The sequence below is a fragment of the Pelobates fuscus genome, chromosome 3 (genome assembly GCF_036172605.1).
Source record: "Pelobates fuscus isolate aPelFus1 chromosome 3, aPelFus1.pri, whole genome shotgun sequence".
Classification (NCBI taxonomy): Eukaryota; Metazoa; Chordata; class Amphibia; order Anura; family Pelobatidae; genus Pelobates; species Pelobates fuscus.
Window position 1 is genome coordinate 301,348,760 of NC_086319.1, and position 21,553 is coordinate 301,370,312.

The 21,553-nt window shown below is 40.6% G+C and overlaps 1 protein-coding gene and 1 long non-coding RNA gene across 2 annotated transcripts in view; one reads left to right on the plus strand and one right to left on the minus strand.

Annotated features, from left to right (window-relative positions):
- Positions 1 to 2,787, plus strand: part of PCSK6 (proprotein convertase subtilisin/kexin type 6) — a 190,339-nt gene extending 187,552 nt beyond the window's left edge. The window contains exon 21 of the mRNA XM_063448814.1: positions 1,199 to 2,787. Within this exon, the coding sequence (XP_063304884.1) occupies positions 1,199 to 1,296 (98 nt within the window). The 3' untranslated portion in view covers positions 1,297 to 2,787. The remainder of the gene's footprint in view (positions 1 to 1,198) is intronic.
- Positions 1 to 17,004, minus strand: part of LOC134603136 (uncharacterized) — a 364,337-nt gene extending 347,333 nt beyond the window's left edge. The window contains exon 1 of the long non-coding RNA XR_010090454.1: positions 16,936 to 17,004. This is a non-coding gene — a long non-coding RNA (uncharacterized LOC134603136). The remainder of the gene's footprint in view (positions 1 to 16,935) is intronic.
- Positions 17,005 to 21,553: the final 4,549 nt, after the last annotated feature.

Below are 21,553 nucleotides of genomic sequence, written 5' to 3' on the forward strand. Positions count from 1 at the left end.
GATCTGACAGACTGTTGTGAGCGATCGCGCTCACATAGTAAGGGCATATTGCGGAGTGGAATCCAAACATTAACTTTTTTTACTCTTAAGGTGCATTCATACGAATACATTATTAAAATAATTACATCAATCTACTTTATTTAACTAAATCACATCTAAAAACCGTATATATAAATAATTGTTATACAACAGAAGACAGATTTTGAAAACAACATTCTATAGTTCCAATAATAAAAACTTTATATAATTCCAATAATATACAAGCATTAAACAAATCCGATTTTGAAAGGAAAAACAAATTAAAAATAAAAATAAATTTAAAAAAAGCATCCTTGTTAAAGGAATCTACAGACTGGAGAGCATAGCAAGGGCACCAAACTAAAAAGCACATTTAACAAAGGTCTATAAAAATATCACTACACATAGCACCAAAAGTGAAAATATAAATATAAGAGTTATGTTCTTATAAAATGTGTATCATGAGACAAGGAAGATAGTAAACTGAGGTCCAGTCCTGACTAAGGTACCTATATATAGAAAATTGAATAAAATAGAATAAAACAACAATATTGGCACAAGTATCAATCCATAAAAAACAACAAATCTATATCCACATTCTTAACCCAGGAGGGGTTGACAAGCGTCTTTGCACAATTAGATATAAGTCTCTTTGTGCCATCTTCTTTGTGAGTGTATATTATTGTTTTTATCTTTTATACTGTGCCATTATATACTTCACCCTATATGTGTTTATATCTTTATATGGTCATCCTGAAATATGTATGGTAACTATACGCACGTTTTGTGATTGTGGCGCCTCCATTGGTATATGTTCTTGAACTATACTTTTTGTATATTTGTATAACTTTTTGGGAATTGGGAGTGATCCCTTATTTGGAGTGGCTAGCCTGCACTGCTTATGCACTGTATCCCATACACCGCTTTTTATATTTAAACCATTTGACTACTTACACTTTGACATATTCAGGGGGAACTATTGGCATCCTAACAATTACAGTGTGCTATGGTGTTCCTTTTACCTGTACACTGGCCTAAATATCTTTTTGTTATCTGCATGGAATCCTTGGTTTCTACAAATGCTACTGACATTTTTTTTGTTGTACAAATTTATCTGAATCTTGTTGGTTGAATGCAGTGTTTGATGATGCTTCTGTCTTTGTTGTTTCTTGAGGAGCAGCTGATGAAATGTTCTGTGAGATGGTGAAATCCAGCAAGCTCTGTGAGAAAAAGCTCTTCATCCAGTTTTGCTGTCGGACTTGTCTGTTAGCCGGATGACTCGACTTCTAAAAGGGAAACACACGCCTTGCCTTCGTGGAATGGCCCCTGCCCATACACAATGCAGCCCACAGCGTCCAGGACAGTGGGACAAATCATGATGGCAATAACCTCTTCTGTGCCAGAATTGTTTCCCTGGCAATGAAAGGGTTAAGAGGTCTTCTGCTTCAGAATCTTCAATATGTTACTTGCAGGGCACCCGACTTTCTCCAGCAGCATGACTTTCCAAGGCTAGTTATGATTTGTGTCCTTGAAGTGCAGGAATATAACAGAACTGATCCCTTTACTTTACCCATATTTCCTTTTTATTCTCTTTGAAGCCTTCCCTGCCCCAGAGAAAGAGACCTTAACAGGAGGAGCAGGAACAGCCCGGGTAGGAACAAACTAAAAAGGGCAGTTCCTATCCAGGGTGCCATAAGACCTTTTTAAGGGCTAAATCCAGTTTGAGTCCAGTTTAGCCGCATGTTGCTCATTTTTAAACTATTAGTTATAAATGTGCAAATCTGGGGTGCCTGCAGCCCTTGCAGGCAAGTGTTTGATGCGGCTGCCTTACATTGTGATAATGGAACACTGCACACCAATCTGCTTGTGTGTCCCAGCAAATGGCCATTATACATTAGTATATCAATTATAGCTTCACCATTCCACGATGGACACCATTACTCTGCACATGAAAACATTCTGAATTTTTGTAATTTAGTTTTTTTAATCCCCCTTCTTCCTCCAAGTTACTGCCATGGGAATTTAGAATGCAATATATTTTTAGAGTAACAGCTTGTCTTTTGTTCCAAAGTGCTAATCCCTATCTCTGGTGCTTTGAGCAATGGTAAGTCAGTAGGCAGTGGCACACACACATCAGAACATTTTATATTCTGGAATTTAAATAATTGATATACCATTAGCTTGAATCATTGAAGCAACTGTGTGTAACACTGGGATAATGTGTCATTTCTACTCCTTATATAACTAGTGAAATTTGTCTCGAATATATATTGTTTTCCAAATATACTGTTAAAACTGCATAATTGACCAAGAAAACCATTTCCCACTTTTTAAATGAAGGTGCCGCCATGTTCGTTTGCCTGAATAGGCATTTCTCGTACTTCTTACTATGGCTTTCTAAATATTTAAGAATTATTTGGGGCATGTAATAATTACTTCTTGGTTCCTTAATCCTCCATATTGTTATATGCTTAGTAACCTATACCAAACATGGCTAATCCTCACCTTCTTTATCAGTGTCAGGAAGATTTCTAAAAAAACGATTTTAAAAAGATTCCCAATATCATTGATCCGGGACTATTTTCTTTGATTAGAGAAATTATTGTGACTGATCTGCCATTCAAAGAGAATGATAGAGAAAATAAGGTGATATAGTATAGTGTACATAGGTACTAAACTCTATACAGATATTACTTACACACAAAATAGCTTCCACCAGATCACCCGTGGAAAAAAGGTAAACTTAACTTTAGATACTTGCTTCCCTTCAGTTACCTCCCAAATTGGTAACTATATACAGAATATTATATGGTACAAATAGAATAGGGATCCAGCTTGTATCACTAAAATCCAACATAGCGTAATATTGTTGCAGCCTTATTGATTGCCCAATAGTTCAAGGTTACACTCACAGATTTGTAGTACATAATGAGGGTGGCAACCTGAAGGCTCATTATATACTACAAATCTGTGAGTGTAACCTTGAACTATTGGGCAATCAATAAGGCTGCAACAATATTACGCTATGTTGCATTACTTACACACAGACATTTTGAATTAGACACTATGGGATCATTTCCAATGCGAACGTTTACCAAGCAGTTGCAAAACATTAAAATGTGTGTTGCTAACAACGGTTGCGAACAGTAGATTTTGTTTCCATGCTACTAAATCTTGCCTATTGTGACTGTTGGCTCCCAACTGACTTTAGTTTAAACATCTCTTAACTACATGCAAATATTAGCAAGCACCAAAGCCCATCTAAAAATCATGTGTATATATGTATAAATGTTATCACCAAAGACCTGTTAAAATGGCAAGTCAGGTGTTTGCAAACACACAAATACAAATCTGCAATAGGATCTGTAAATATAAAAGTATAGAGATACTGAAGACGCATATTAAAGAAAAATGCATGAATTATCATTTAATACTGATCAAGTTTAGCATGTGGATAAATAGAAAATCTCACAATCACTTTAAATTCCCTTAAACTGGACAAATTCACGTGTTACATGGTATAACGTAAATCTACATCACCTATAAAATAAACACAGAGCTCCATAAAATAGAGGAACGGGTGGGACAGAGCAGGTGCTATTAGTAGAACATGCCACCGAGGTGACCGTGCAGGCTCAGTAATGCTAGAGTCCATTTGGATACCCTTGCTCATGAACAGGTGTTGAAAAATTTTGTCTGCAAAGCCCCAACAATTAAATTAAATGTAAAGAGATCTTCTAGAACCCAGCATCGATTCTGACAAACATATATGTCATTATTAAAATGCTTGCATAATCGTATTTACAAATCCCCCTTCATTAGGTTTAGCCAGTTTTCAGTGCCACTTGTATGTAGACAATTCATATATCTGATCAGGATCACAAAACTGGAAAGATTTCAAAAGTGTGTTTTATGAGGAATCTCAAATCTGTGTCAGATATTTGAAGAAAATCAAATGCCAATAAATATTCCATTAGTAGTATAATATCAAACTACTGGTAAATATGAGCAAAGGCTGTAAAAAAAAAAAAAATCAAAAACATTTTTGTTTAACCTCTGGATATTTTGTTCAGAATTAATACACTCTCATTGTTGCAAATACAGGTTTATCTAAAAGAAAATCTTTGTGAAAGGCGTGGCAAAATTATTGGCACCATTTTAGTCACTACTTTGTGCTTGCCTCCCTTTGCCAAGATAACAGTTCTAAGTCTTCTCCTACAATGCCTGATGAGGTTGGAGGATGCATGACCAGGGATCTGAGACCATTTCTCCATACAGAACCTCCAGCTCACCTCACAGGTTTTCTATGGTGTTTAATTTAGATGACTGAGATGGACATAACAGGACCTTGATTTTGTGGTCAGTGTATCATTTTTCTGTTGATTTTGATCATTGTTTTGGATCATTGTCCTGCTGGAAGATCCAACCACTGCCGATTTTAAGCTTTCTGGCAGAGGTAGTCAAGTGGTCATTTAATATCTGTTGATATTTGATAGTCCATGATGCCATGTATCCTAACAAAATGCCCAGGTACTCTGGAAGAAAAACAGCCTTAAAACATTATAGAGCCACTATCCTATTTAACTGTGGGCATGAGGTACCATTCTATAGGGCTTCCGCTCTGTGTGCCAAACCTTCCTCTGGTGTTTATTCCCAAAAAGCTCCATTTTGATTTCATCTGACAATAGAACCCAATACTATTTGAAGTTCCACTAGTGTCTGACAAACTGAAGACTCTTGAGTTTGTATTTGGATGAGAATAGAGGCTTTTTCCTTGAAACCTTTCCAAACCACCTGTGGCGATGTAAATGACATTGGATTGTAGTTTTGGAGACTTTTTGACCCCATGACACAACTAACTTCTGCAATTATCTAGCTGTGATCCTTGGAGATTTTTGGGCCACTCAAACCATCCTCTCCACACTGTGTTCAGACCATGTAAACACACTTCCTCTTCCAGGTTGATTCATAGCATTTCCAGTTGACTGAAACCCCTTAATTATTGCCTTGATGGTTGGAATGACCATTGTCAATGCTTTTGCTATTTTCTTATAGCCACTTCACATTTTGTGTAGCTCAACAATCTTTTGCCATACATCCAGAGCCGGTGCAAGGATTACCGCCTCCCCAGGCAAAGATCCATTTTGCCGACCCCTCATGTCACTCTCTCACTGACAGACACACACACAGAAACTCTCTCACTGACAGACACACACACAAAAACTCTCACTGACAGACACACACACACACACACACACACACACAAACTCTCTCACTGACACACACAGAAACTCACTCACTGACAGACACACAGAAAGACGACATATTCCGTCTCCCGGCATCACAGAGGGCGCGCGAGGGAGGAGTGGGAAGCGGCAAGAAGAGCCTCCATCGCCGCCCACACTGCCGCCTGCCTGTCTCCTCTCCTCCGCCGGCATTCATTAGCAGAGCAGGCACCTGCCGTCAGGGTGCCTGCTCTGCCATACCGAAAAACTACTACTGGGCCCCCTGTGACAAGGCTCCTTCGGGCGCCTGGAGGATCGGCCCGGCGCTGAGTGGGGGGCGGCTCTAGAGCCGCTCGCCCAACGATGCGGCTGAGGACAGGGGGAACCCACCAGGAAATATCCTGGTGGGCGCCCCAGCAGACCGGCGCCCTAGGCGAAGGCCTAGTTCTCCTAATGGTGGCGCCTGCCCTGTGTACAGCACAGCTATATTCCTTGGTCTTGCACACTGTGATGAATGACTAAGGGAATTTGGCCTATCTGTTACCTCATATTTATACCTAAAAATTCAAAATATCAATGGGAATATATTCCAAATATATTTCTCATATGAATTCAGAAGAGAGTCCTGTTATATATTTTTTTTTATCCCCAATCATTATCCAATAGTTCATATATGCTTTTTTACATGGGATTCAAGAACAAATTACTTCTCACCACATACTACAAACTTCTGTTCTAAAGGAAGTATTTTAGTCACTCCCATATCTGGGACATAGGCATTTAGAGGCTTTTAGGAGTCCTGAAAATTGACTTTATACAGCTGGACCTTTTTATTCAGCTAGTGGTCAGTTGCTGCTTGACAATGTGGCACAAGAACCATTGCCTGTGGCCCGATTTTGAGATTCCAAGAAACCCCAAGAAAGGGGAAGCAACCACAGGGATGTAAAACATCTTCATAAACTTGAGAGATTAATAAAAATAAAAATAATAATTTATTTGGTGGTAATAACCTCCATTAATATTACAAGCACAAATACATATATGTGGAACCCTCATGTGTTATTTCATGACCATAAAAACATTTCAACCCCCATTACTTTACATTACCATGTATGTTTTAGGACAGCTCATATGAAATGTATATTCTATTCTAATTGGTTTTCCTACATAAAATTGAACCATTTGTATTGAATTATATTTGTTTCTGCCTAAGTCAAGATTGCTTTGTGTAGTTTTATTATGTAAAAATATTTATTATATACATATAATAAATATTATATGTACCTATGGATGGTTTCATAATTGTATTAAGACATTTCCTCCTATTTTTACATGTGTAATTAATCTAGACTCCTTTATAACCAACATCTATTTATGCTTTAAAAAAGGCAAATATTAACTTTTTAAAACCTACAAAGTATCATCTTAATTACATACTTTCCTCTCTGCCCCAGTCTAAACCTTCTTCCCACATACATGACTATGGCTTCATAAATTGAAACCTATTTTTAAAGGTGTGCTATTCCTCAATAAACCTTTTCACTTCCTTTTGCAACTGTTTTTCTTTCCTGTCTATTGTATTCTTCTTCCACGCTTCACGTAATCCTGGGGTTCTTGGGACCATGGCTATTGAGCCTTAGCCTAAAGAGGTACTTGGCAGCAAGTAAAATTATGTGAATTATCTGACAATTAAGAACATAATTCATGAATGCCATGTATCACCTTAATGTCATCCGAGAGGATATGAAGTGGAGGATAAGCATGTGCACGGTTGAAAATTAATTTTCCTTGTTTGGTCATTTTTGCATTTCTGTACATCCAAAACTCTGAAAGTATAGATTAAAAACAAAATGAGATTCGGGAAAAAAAAATCTGAAGCAAAACTAAATCCGGGCACCATTATTTCCACTGTTCCAAAATATACCAAATTAAGGTGCTGCTTAGCACCCTGCTCCCTAATTTGATACCCTTAGAAAATGATATTCCCATATAAGGATATTAGGGAGTTACGTACTAACAGCTGAAATATCAAAATTAATAAAAGAGCTTTGTATTAACTTATTTTTCCGTGTACAAGATGCCCCCATGTATAAGAAGACAACTATATTTTAAACCCAAAATTAAGAAATCAATATGTTAAACATCAAATAGAGCAACTTTGATATTTTAGAGGTGACTTCTGAGGAGAACAGCACACTTCTGATTCTCGTGCCTCCTGTTCTAAGGTATTCTGTGAAATCACAGCTCCCACAATACAGCAGGTGGTGTGAGGACTTGCTGGGACATTACAGTAGCATTCCCTCTGCTTCCTGATCCCCATTTCTTCCCCCGTAAATATAAATCAGAAAGCAAGACCTGGCGGCTGCTCTTTTTATGGTGTGGCATGTATCCGGAGCTCCGTTGGTGGTAAGTGCTGATGTCGGCTGCAGCTCCCACGCATATAGACCTCTTCTTCCTTGCCACAGCATTCAGAAGTGGATCGGCTGGAGGGAGGCCAGGTATGCATGTTGGCACACTGAAATGCGGCAGGCGCCATCTTAACTTAGGCCCTGCGCACAAGCATTATTTTTTTTTAAGTCTTTTACATGGAAATATATATTTTCTTTTAGCTGTTTAGTAGATAAGTACTTAATTTGTTATCTTTATGTGGGATTGCCATTTTAAGGACACCAAAATAGGGAGCTGTCTGCTAAACAGTGCCTTCATTTGGTATCCTTTTGAAATAATCACACATAAGGGTCACAAATTAGGGAGCTGTTTTTAGTAGATACTACCCTAACTTGGCATCTTTATCCCACATAAGGTTCTAAATTAGGAAGATACTTAACAGCTCCCTAATTTGGTACCATTAAATATGATAATCCCACATAAGGGTACCGAATTAGGGCATTATGTATTAAACAACTCCCTAGTTTGGTACACCCTCACCCTGGTAGAGCATTTCTACATAAGTATACCAAATTAGGAAGCTGTTGTGTATAGTAGATAGCTCCCTGATATGGTATCCTTAATACGGCAATCCCACGTAAGCCCCTAATTTGTAATATGAAAACAGATGGATTTAAAATAATTTTGTTTCAATTTGTTCCGAACTCTTTGGTGTGAGTTAATTTTAAACGAAGTAAGATTCTGAACTAAACTAATTGCACATGTGTAGTTGAGGATGACGAGAAGTCCAATCTCCCCCAACCATTCCTACCTTGCCTTTCTGGAAGAGTCCCTATGAGAATTAGCCTCAGGGGGTTATAGATGTTATTGATTTGTCATTCTCCACAAATGGACCTCAATAGTAGGCAACCCACACAGCACCAGCAGCCATAGCTGCCACCAAATACCTCTGAAATGCAGACAACCTTTCAGTAGTGCCTCAGTCATACAGGCTGCTGTCCCCTTCTCCTATTGTCTGAGTGCCACAAGCTCTCCCCCTGGCCTGTGTGTATAGTTATTATAAGTTTGTATGTGTTCAGTGAACAGTTCACACAACTGGATATCCAGCTTGGCACATTACTGAAATCCACCATGCCTTTCACAAATCCTAAATTGTGCATATTGGTATTATGCTAATATCTGCCTGCAGACAACTACTCCACCATTCAGCACCTGTTCCTCTTGGTGTGATACCACGTAACTATCCCACAACCAGCATGTTAAGATGATATCAGGTTGAGCTTTCTATAGCGTCCATGTGTGGTTACAACATAACTTTCCTGATGTATGTGCAAATCTCTGGTGTGAAAACCATAAAATGCTCATAGTAAAAACATGGGCCTGAAGCTTTGAAGTTAGTCTGTATGTTTTGGCCACAAATATCTACAGGCTGTTAAGAATAACTGCTCATTGCTGATTTGTAACAATCACATTGGAAATGAGCCCCAAACTTCTCCATGTGCTATAAGCAAACGAACTGGCATCCTATATAAATAGATATTTTCTAGAAGACTAAATTGGATACTATTATTCACAGAGAACGCCAAAGCAAATTCATGGAATAGAGATGGGTATTTTTAAAGCTTAAATAAATTGGGAAAATGGCATAAAATAAGTCTGTCATTAAGCTACATTGTGGTCTTTTTAAAGGAATGCACTATTTTAGCATTCTGTGCTTCGCTGCGTTTAAAATTGTCTGCTGCCTCAAATGTGATATCGGTATAAATAAATGACATTTGCACGTTAAATGTTTTATCATACTGTTCTGTTACCATGGGCACAGTAATAAGATTGTATATCAGCCTGTCTGTTCTTCATAGAGCATACATTTGGTAATACGCCACACCTTCAGGAACATGTCTTTCCTATGTTCTCGCTAAGCCAACACGTGTTGTGTAGCGTACCTAGGACTTGGGTAGTGATGCCTTAAATATGTGTATGCATTTACCATGAGGCATGGCAAATCTGCATTTCAGAAAAAAAAACCTTGACCTCCTTCATTGCCCGTTTATGGGCTACGAAGAGGCTACCATGGAGCCCCCAATTGCTATAGCTATAAAAAAAATAGATGTCTTGTTCCACCATTTTTTGGGGGTGTTTGTGTTGGTTTAAGAGACTTTCGTGACTTGCAGGAGAATGAAAATATCAAGATGGATAGGCCATTCAAAGGATACAATTAATCAATAGTAAGCTGATAGAGAACAAAGTAAATAAGGGCCTGGTACCAACACCAGTTGAGTGTTTTTTGCTTTTTAATTCTTAAATGGTAATAGTTTAGGAGCGGTTGAATGCACTAGTGGATAGCATTTATTAATGTATGATTTACTTTGACTAATTTGATATACAGATTTTCTCCCCAATTATAAATTAATTTTTTTATGAGCTATGTTCACGTTATTTAAAACACAAATACACTCTGCACTGTCTTTTTAATATGCTTCCTAACTTGTATGATCATGTTTTCTTTTTTCTTAAATGTAATTTTGTAATAAGATGTTATCATTGGCCTTTATAGACCCACCTTTCTATAGGTGTACAAAACTGTAGATATTTCTATGTTGCATGACATGTTTTATATATTTTTGTTTGTGTATATATAAATATATTATATTTATAGCAGAAGAGCTTTTAATGAGAACCCTTCTAAAGGGAGCTCCACTCCACATGGTGCTCTGTGTTGGAAGAAAGTGGAAACAGCTGAACATCTTTGTTTCTGGATTTTCTGAGTTTTATAACCCTGCTTCTACCAAGTGATATTTAAATTACTTTACCGTATAATTATGTTCTGAAATCAATATTTTGTCTAAGCGGTGTATGACTTTAGATGCTACCTAATTTTTTTTTTTATCAGTCATTCATGAGGCTAAACAAAAAGGAAATTGCTGTCTATACCATCCTTCAGAAGCTGAGCCCACGGAAATAAAATACTCACTGAGATATCAGTCTGTCATTTATTTGGGGGTGGCAGGTATTAAATGATTTGCTTAACGTGATTACACACATTTATTTTTTTGACCATATCTATGTTTTGAAATCCAGTTACCAATGTGTTTGCAGTTTTGTCTTGTGAACTGATTAAAGTGGTTTTACGCAATACTTTATTTTGCATTGTGATATATCCATGGATGTGTTTGAATTATGTGCTGCCTTAAACATTAAAGAAGTCGGTACCTACTCTGTCATGACGTTAATTGCACCCACCCAGTCTATACTGATCCTGTGTATTTTGGAGTGACCCATTTGGAAGTTGCTTAGGAGTTGGTGTCATTTAAAAGAACACTCCGGGCACCAAATCAACTTCAAGTCAATGAAGTTGTTATACCAGGAGCTCCAGGGCATTGTGTTAAACAATTTACTGGGGGTAGGGATGCCTGGCATATATATCTGGTAATATCTAGGAGGGTTGTGCAATTATGTTATGTTTAGCTGTCTAAATAAGAGTGTTTCAAACAAAAGTTTGCTATTTGAAACCAACATTGCGATTTTGAAAAGGTAGATCAATGGAGCACAGAGCACTCCTTCCTGTTTTTCACTCATTGTAGCTTTGCACAGCAGAGGAACTTCACAACCTCTTCCTAATCTACCTGGGATTTGTGAGCAGTATGGAGGGTGTGGGGTTAAGAATGTCATATCCTCGATGCCCACTCTATCAGACTGCACACAGAATAATGAAGATACTTTACTGCAGTCCCACTCTAAGGAATCACCACTCTAAGGAATGGATAGTGCGGGGGGGGGGAGGAGAAGGGGGAGGCAAAGACAAAAATGGTTCATGGGAGAGGGTTAAAAGATACGCAAGAGGGTGCATAGAGAAACAAAGGGGGTTGGAGCAGCACAAACATTTTTACAGGGAGATAACAAATACCATACGTACAGCCGTTAATCATCCCTACATTTTTTTCTTTAAAGCAACACTATAGTCATCCAGACAACTTCATCTCAATGCGTTCATCTAAGAAAGCATTTACTTTTTTCTTGTTCTAGCAGGGCAATTAGACTTCCATGTGATTGCTGTTCAAATTCAGATCACTTAATTGTGAAAAAATGGAACCTCAGAGGAATGTTTTCGGATCTAGCAAATTAATTTAGTAAATAATCCCCTTAAGAGTCTTGGCAGAAAGTGATTGGCATCTGTCGTTATTTGCCCCAGCAAGCACACACTTCTCCACCAAGGTTTGGACTGCATAGCTGCCCCCATTCAAGGTTTATTCTGAAAGATCGAGATGGAGAAAGCTCAGGCGACAGGGAGATGTTTGATCACCATGGATATAAATGAGTTGAGCCTTCAATTCACAGCAAGACTACAGCAATCCTTACCTATTTATTGTAATATGAGTTGATTATTAGACTGTATGCAAAAATGTGTTCTATAACATTGAAATGCTTCATTAAAGGGATACTATAGTCACCTGAACAACTTTGGCTTAATGAAGCAGTTTTGGTGTATAGAACATGCCCCTGCAGCCTCACTGCTCAATCCTCTCCCATTTAGAAGTTAAATCCCTTTGTTTATGAACCCTAGTCACACCTCCCTGCATGTGACTTGCACAGCCTTCCATAAACACTTCCTGTAAAGAGAGCCCTATTTAGGCTTTCTTTATTGCAAGTTCTGTTTAATTAAGATTTTAACCTGCTATGTGAATAGCTTGCTAGAACCTGCAAGAGCCTCCTGTATGTCATTAAAGTTCAATTAGAGATTGAGATACAATTATTTAAGGTAAATTACATCTGTTTGAAAGTGAAACCAGTTTTTTTTCCATGCAGGCTCTGTCAATCATAGCCAGGGGAGGTGTGGCTAGGGCTGCATGAACAGAAACAATGTGATTTAACTCCTAAATGACAGTGAATTGAGCAGTGAAATTGCAGGGGAATGATCTATACACTAAAACTGCTTTATTTAGCTAAAGTAATTTAGGTGACTGTAGTGTTCCTTTAATATAAGTGACAAATGTGTGGCCCTTTAACAGCGCGACCGGGCCCCCTTGTTTTACCGCAGCAGGCTGGGAGGAAGTGACTGCCCTGAGTCACTTCCTCCCAGATAGAGTGAAGCCGCGCGGGATGGAGGAGGAGGAGGAGGCCGTCAGGAGGGAGCTGGAGTGCAGGAGCCTCACACTCCCAACAACCTCAGCCTGCCACTGGACCCCAGGGAACCCATAAGGTAGGCTGGAGGCTGGCTTTATAAATGTAAACTTTGCATATGTGTGTGTGTCTTACTATGTGTGTATGTGTGTGAGTATGTCTGTCAGGGTGTCTGTGTCTGTGTGTGTCAGTGTGTCTGTCAGAGTGTCTGTGTGTGTCAGTATGTCTGTGTCTTAGTATGTGTGTATGTGTGTGAGTATGTCTGTCAGTGTGTGTGTGTCTTAGTATGTCTGTGTGTGTCAGTATATCTGTGTGTGTCTTAGTATGTGTGTGAGTATGTCTTTCAGGGTGTCTGTGTGTGTCAGTATGTGTGTCTTAGTATGTCTGTGTGTGTCAGTATGTCTGTCAGGGTGTCTGTGTGTCTTAGTATGTCTGTGTGTGTCAGTATGTCTGTCAGGGTGTCTGTGTGTCTTAGTATGTCTGTGTGTGTCAGTATGTCTGTCAGGGTGTCTGTGTGTCTTAGTATGTCTGTGTGTGTCAGTATGTCTGTCAGGGTGTCTGTGTGTGTTTCACTATGTCTGTGCGTGTGTCAGTATGTCTGTGCGTGTGTCAGTATGTCTGTCAGGGCCTTTGTGTGTGTCAGTATGTCTGTCTGTGTGTGTCAGTATGTCTGTCTGTGCGTGTCAGTTTGTCCGTCAGTGTGCATGTCAGTTTGTCTGTCAGTATGTCAGTGTGTCAGTATGTCTGTCAGTGTGTAAAAATGTAAACTGTACATGTGTGTCAGTATGTCTGTGTATGTATGTCTGTCAGGGTGTCTGTGTGTGTGTGTATCAGTATGTCTGTCAGTGTGTATCTCTGTTGTCAGTATGTATATTGGTGTATCTGTATTTAGTATATCTATGTTTCTCTATGTGGTCTGTGTGTCTCTGCATGTGTGTCAGGTTGTGTATCTGCGTGTCTGTATGTGTGTCAGTGTGTGTATCTGTATGTTATCATTGTATGTATTTGTATGTTGTCACTGTGTGTACCTGCGTGTGTATATCTGTGTGTGCATCTGTATATAGTCAGTGTTTTTATCTGTGTATGCATGTGTGTCAGTAAATGCATCAGTGTGTCTGAGTATCCATATGTGTCAGTGTTTGTATATATGTCTATGTATGTGTGTCAGGTTGTGTGTCTGTATTTGTTAGTGTGTGTATCTGTGTCAGTGTTATCTGCATGTGTGTTAGTGTGAGTATCAGTGTTTATGTCTGTGTATCTGCATGTGTTTCTGTGTGTGTGTGGCAATCTATGTGTACATGTGCATACATCTCATTATTCAAATCATCAACACTACACACAAGTGCACCCCTGCATTCAACCTTCAACACTACATACAAACACAGTCCTACATTGAAACGTCAACAATACATAAACACCAAAAATATATATAAACACACCCCAGCATTTAAAAAAAAAAAAGCAAACAAAAAATACACATAGATGCATGCTTGCATTCAAACACCAACACCACATACAAACACACCCCTACATTTACACAAACATACTCCATACACAAACATGCTTCCATTCAAACACACAAACAAATACGACTAAATATGACTCTGCAAGCATGGGAAATGGTTCCGCTACTGCGTTGGGAAGTGGAAAGCATGATTGCATGTCAGGGAGTGGGGGTCAGAGGGCCCCATCAAATTCTTGCCCAGGGCCAAATCAATTTTAAAGACGGCCCTGGCTAAAACCATTCGTTCTCCTCTACAGTCTGTGATTTGCCAGCAGGCAGAGCAGGCGACATGCTTCTAAATACAATTGTTTGTATTTGTCTGTGTATGTGAGACATGTATATTGATGATTTATGGACTAAGCAACCGCAAACTGGATTTGTGAGTAACGGTAGAATCCAGCGCAACCATTGGCATATAACAAATAATCAGTGACAGCATGTTAAATAACTAATTATGTTATAGATTTTAAGACCATGGTTATATAATTTTAGGTCACCTTATAAGCAGAAGTATGTCATAATAGAGGGCACTGTGACATGAATTAATTTAAGCAAACAAATATGTTTGAATGACTATCTGTTCCTGTCCAAATCTGAGATGATTAAATTGCGTATACGCAGAAGTAAATTCACACTGACACATGGAGTTCAGGTTAAAAAGAACTTCAGAAAATTTAATGGCATCTGGTTAAAAAGCGGGTATGCAGACCCTTTTTTTTTATTTTTATTATTCTTTATTTTATTTGTGCATAAAATAACAGAAAGCGGGCAGAGCCACGACAGCTGCTGCAAGCGTTTTCATAGCATTACACGGTGTGGCAGGTTAAACAGCACTTTTTTTTTTTTAACATGAAAATTACAGATTAGGAAAGCATTTTCAGAGACAGTATATTGCTGTATGTAATCAGGTCTGCACTTTTTTAACATTCATGCTTACTACACTATCCCTATTAACAGATTAAGACAGTTAGATTATAACGTGGTATTCATGCTAGGTCTAAATATTTCGCTTTAATAGAGTTAAGTCGCTTTGATTAGGTTATCACCCTGGTTGCTCATACAGTCTCAGTGAGGAGGGCCATCGACATGGAAGTCTCGGGGTTCTCGTGTGCCAGGGTAGTCGCTAACCGATACCTGCTTTGTTCTGCATGGGTAGCTGGGAGTGAGTGTCCATTATATGAGCCGTCCTGGCTGTGCTGTGGAGTTCTCTCTGGGTGTCCACGGATTGCAGCTGTTGTGTGGTGTTGATGCACCTTTTTTCCCTCTGTGGGTTGACTCCCGCCATAGTAAGGAGTTTAGCGTCGCCCGCATGGGTTGTCTGCGGATTGGATCGGTTGGTTGCAGGCTGGGAGGGATGTGAGTGGTTGGGTGGTTTCCTTGTCGGATTGTACCGCTGGGCAGCAGGCTCAGTGTTTCCATGCGGGTATGTGCGATGCGCGGCATATTTCCGTCTCCCCGGTGTAGCTGTTGACCTCGTTGGTGATAGTGGCTGCGGGGGTAAGTGAGGGTCTTCCCGCTCCTCCGTATGGCAGGGTCGGGAGGTGGGAGCCGCGGTGTCTTCCGTAAGCCGCATGAGAGGGCCGGTCGTCCCCTTGTCCTCTGCGCACATGGCGCCCGACATTTTGAATGCAGCGGCCAGGCCCCCCGGTGTCGGTTGTAGTGTCCTGATCAGGGCCACAGGGTGAGGGCCGGGATAACCCCCACCGGCCCACAGGGGGGGGAACAGGGCCGGGTCCGCTTCGATGTGCACCGCTGGTTGGGTACTGTGTAGCAGGATAGTGGGGCAGCGGCCGTCCGCCCCACTCACCACTGGAGAAGGCCTCAGTTGAGGTAACGATAATTTCTCCTCCAGGGGACTGCAGCTCTGTGAGCCAGCCTCTCCCTGGATCCAGTGGTCCTTTTGTTCAGGGCACCATTGATGTCGGTCTATTTTTAGCTGGAAAAACATGGTTTAGTCGTGTAATTTAGTAGTTTAGTTGAGGAGCAGCTCTAGCTTGCAACCGTCCAGCTCGGCGGTCCGGCCCCGCCCCTATGCAGACCCTTTTAAAGGCAATATTACATCATCATAGAATATCAAGATAACAACAAATAAACATCATTAATTGGTCTATGTGCTAAGTGGTAAGTTAGGCATCCTCCCATCATGAACTGTCGTCATCTCTTACAGGGATGGGACATAAGATTTAGGCGCCATTGTTGATTAGCACGAGGCTCGCTCGATGGGAGGGGGAATCTGGCAGCCAGCCATTTTGAGTACTTGGCACCGTTTAGCTTCGAGGTTAGTTCCAAGGCTTTTTAGTAAATGAACATTTCATTAGTGCAGTTTCCTTGTGACCTAGCTATGGCATACATTGTTACATATTACAGGAACTTGATAATTCCGGTGTTAGTCATATTCTTCTAGAAAATACATTCTCTGTCTAATATTCTAAATGCTGTTAGGAAAATCTGTCATATAATGAAGTTAGATGGAGTTAATGGAGAAATTTAATACAGGTTTTAATAATTCTACATCAATTGTTACATTTCTTGCTGCGCCTTGTAAGAATTTCTAGGTACAGGGGATTTTAAGGTAAACATGCGGATGCACATGGTACTAACTTACATTAGTGTTGTGACAGGATCTTTTTAAGCAAAAAATATATAATTGCTTGTAATGATCAATTTAACTTAAATGACAACTATAGTGCCAGGAAAACATACTCGTTTTCCTGGCACTATAGTGCCCTGAGGGTGCCCCCACCCTCAGGGACCCCCTCCCGCCGGGCTCTGGGGAGAGTAAAGGGTTAAAACTTACCTTTATTCCAGCGCCGGGCGGGGAGCTCTCCTCCTCCTCTCCGCCTCCGATCCTCCCTTACGGCTGAATGCGCATGCGCGGCAAGAGCTGCGCGCGCATTCAGCCGGTCTCATAGGAAAGCATTTACAATGCTTTCCTATGCACGCTTGCGTGCTCTCACTGTGATTTTAACAGTGAGAATCACGCAAGCGCCTCTAGCGGCTGTCAGTGAGACAGCCACTAGAGGATTTGGAGGCTGGATTTAACCCTATTATAAACATAGCAGTTTCTCTGAAACTGCTATGTTTATAAAAAAAAAAGGGTTAAACCTAGAGGGACCTGGCACCCAGACCACTTCATTAAGCTGAAGTGGTCTGGGTGCCTAGAGTGGTCCTTTAAAGGGACACTATAGTCACCAGAACAACGACAGCTTATTGTATTTAGTTCTGGTGAGTGGAATCATTCCCTTTAGGCTTTTTGCAGTAAACCCTGTCTTTTCAGATAAAATGCAGTGTTTACATTACAGCCTAGGGATAACTCAACTGGCCACTCGTCAGATGGCTGCTAGAGGTGCTTTCTGGGGCAGTGCTGCACACCTTGCTGTACTGCCATTCAGTGTCTCCATCCTCTGCATGGAGCAACTGAACTTTCCTCACAGAGGTGCATTAATTCAATGCATCTCTGAGGAGCCCATTATCTACCTCCTTGACCATCTCAGCCAATCCAGTGCTTTCTTATATAAAAGCATTGTGATTGGCTGAGAGAATCACTTATTTCAGCCAAGCGAATAGATCAGGGGCAGAGCCAGCAGCAGCAGACTGGAATAAAAGTAAGATTTTGCTCTATTTAGGGAGCTAGATGGTGGTTTTAACACTATAGGGTCAGGAATACTGGTTCGTGTTCTTGACCCTATAGTGTTATTTTAATAAAATGGGAACTTTCTACTCTCCTTATCGCTAAGTTCCTGAGTCACCACCATGCTGCCTATGTGAAAAGTCAAAAAATACTCCCTGTTGATGTACTACCCCAACACCCAAGCTAGAAGCAATAATTAATAAAAAGATAAATACGTATTACCCGACCTTAGACTGGCTTCGCTTAACGAAAGGAGCAAAGAATATAGTCCTAATATAGAATAAGGATAACTGGAGACAGGTCAAGGATAGGAGAAGGTAGAATAATTAAGTACACAAAGTCAAGGAAAGGGATTACAGAAGTAAAAATAGTAGAGTCAAATCAGAAAAACACACTAAATGCTAATATGAAATATTGGACTACTAAGACCACGACAAGGCAAGGAAGTGATTTTAGAGAAGGACTTAAGTGTGTGGTGATTGGTTGGGGAACAATTGGGATAATCAGAAATATATTATTTATATATGTATTTAGCTCGAAAGTGATTTGGGCTAGTGTTACTTTAAAATAAGAACCAAGCACTCTGCATTATATCACTGCGCACATCTCCTAGTGTGCAGGTGTGCTTCAGGAATTAGCCAAATGCCAGGATGCGGACTCAAAAGGCAGAAATTCTATTGAGGGAAGAGGCGCGATAAGGGCTGAGAACTGAGAAGAGATATGATACCCACCAATTCTGACTGCATCCCACCATTATCTAATATGATTGTCCCTGCTGGGGGACATTTCCAGACATGGTGCTGACATGGTGATATCATTGCCAGGTTTTTGCAATCAGAAAGGAATTATATCAATCACTCTGTCCCTCTTTTCCCCCAGCAGAGTACGAGACTTGTTTCCTGGGGAAATAATCACAGCTTGAACGAATCCTGCATTATAGCTGCTGAGTGTGTGCCGGAGAACCACTTGTATGAGGTTTCTCCTGCTACTCTTTTGTGTCTCAATCCTGAGCATACAAGCTACGCCGTTGTCTATGCCGAAGATTGATTGCCAGATTGGGGGAGAGGCTTTGGTTTTAATTGTAATTACACAATGTATAGATGGCATTTTATGCTCTTTAACATGAACACAAGTTGTCTATATACCAAGACAGGTCCACTTAAAACACTTCAATAATGTTTACTGGTTAGAGCAAGAGAGACTGTCCTCAACAAAAGGTGACAGTTCCATTTTAACCGCCAAATTGGATTGGCTTTTTCTGAATTACGATCCTTAGAAATATCCTCAAAAGGGAAGCAAAGAAAAGTGGTTTAACCTTACAATTCAATTTTATTCCACAATAAAAAAAAAAGCTGTTGTTCCAAATAGCTGCTGCTCCTTCAAGATAGATTTAATCCTCCCCCCACCCCAAAAAAAAAATCCATCTGCCAATATGTGTGCCGTAACACATTTTCCCTTGATAATGTCAAACAAAATTGAGCTTAAAGGGCTGCAGTGTACTTTAATAGAATTCCGTTCCGTTTGATAAACACCTTCAAAGATAATAAAAGGTAATTTCCTTTTTTTTTTTTTTTTTTTTAATTCTTTATTTTTGTAGTGCGTATATTAGTCACAGGCATACATATGGTACCCCAACGGCATTCCATATGCAGGTTTCAATATATCAGTTACAGTAGGGGGTCAATAGACAATGCACTTTTTTTTGTTATAAAACATGCATGAGAAACAGGCGTATAAAACAGGCTTAGAAGACAGGCATATAAATCAGGCTTAGAAAACAGGCTTATATATCAGGCTTAGAAAACAGGTTTATAAATCAGACTTTTAAGTCAGGCTTTTTAAATCAGACCTATAGGACAGGGAGTGTGTCCAGGGCCATGAAAGGCAGCAAGGCCATGCATGTCGCGTATTAACAGGTGACTGGTCCCAGAGGGGCAGCAGGAACCTTCAGGTAGTTGCTTAGAAGTGGTTTGTTAGAGGTATTGGGCCTGCAAACTTACAGCGTGCAGTAACAGTGGGTTAAAGTAGAATGAGTGAGAGACTAATAGAGTGTGTCTGACGTGCGAGGTGTGTGGATAAGACAAGAGTGGGGTGTCAGATAGCGTTGGAGTGTGGACAGTGTGATGTTAGAAACTTAACAAAACATAACAATGCATATGAGTGAGCAAAGTAGAGAATAAAGCAAAAACAGAACAATACATAGCACCCCAAGCCTGCCCGTCTCCAGTGCCCAATTAGATAAGGGGCAGATTGGTAAATACATGGCATAGTCACCCCTACTGATGTAGTAAAGTACTTGCAGTTGATCTGAACGTAAAATGAAAGTCACAAGTAACGAAACAAGTACTCAGCAGGTGTTGGAGTCAAATATGATAGTCAGGCACCATGCCAGGGACAAAGTCCCGTTCTCCCTTCATCTGACGCCATGCATGGGTAGAGCAAGGTTCCCGGGTTGATGGACTCTTCGTTAGGCTGGGAGGATACCTGGGATCCCTGGATGTTGCAGTTTAAGCCCTGCAGAATCTGCCCGGACCAGCCTTCCACACTTGTTGTAAGTCGATGTTTACATGCTTTATCCGGCAGGTCTCGCCGGACTTGCTTTGCGGTCGTTCATCGCGGTGGGTGGCGTGATTGTACATAGCTTGACGTTGCCGCCATCTTGTAGGGTAGGCCTTGGGGGTCTCGCGCTGCCTGCTCTATTTCTTCTATTCTCGGCCAGGGTGATGCTTGATGTAAGCAGATGGGCATGTAATTCTCCTGGTTCCTTCCTCTCAGTAGCTGGGCAAATAGAGCGGCTCTAATTTGCAGGCAAGTTGGGTTAGGTGTTATGCGCCGCCGCCATCTTAAATTGAAGGCCTTTAACGTTCGGCACCACCAGTTTATTCCGCAGCCAGCTCGGGTCACAGTGGGGACCGGGATGACCCCCCCGGTCCAGAGGGGGGGGGAAACGGGACCGGCAAGCCCCCAACCTTTTAGCGTGTGGTAGTGTGGTAAGGAGACAGGGCAGCGGCCGTCTACCCCGCTCCCTCCAAAGTAGGCCGCAGCCTCCGAAGTCTCGTGCTTCCCGTGGGGGGTCCGAAACTCCCGATCTCGGTGTCCGCTACCTCTCCCACAGCTAGGTGAGTGTTTTTAAGCTCCGTTTCGGTAAGAGTAGGTGCCTGTTGTGGCTCAAAGGCCCGGTTTAGCCGGAGCCCCTCCGACATGCGACCGGTCAGCATGGCGGCCCGGCCCCGCCCCCTAATTTCCTTTTTTTTATGGCAAGATGCAGAAAAGAATTTGTCTGGCCTCACTATATGACCAGAAAAAAAAACATTTTCTAGGCTTACTTGCAGTCATTTTAACACTTTATGGACACCAGAATTTGAAGAACTCAATCCTGGACTAGCTTTTCCCCTCCCAAGCACTTTGGGTCGTATGGTGTGTGTCTTAATTGGGAGACAAATTATTAACCGTCTTTCCTGTTTAGTTTCCTACCAGCAAATGTATGCTAGAGTGTGTTAGATTGTTATCTGGCTAAAGAAAAAATCATAACAATTAACTGTCTTACTACACACTTGTCTAGCAAACAAAAATATGGTGAATTTACTTTATTATATTTCTATTTTGTGTTAAAATATTTTTAGATCATGTGTAGATGATAGTGTAAAATAAGTTTTTTTTGTTTGTTTT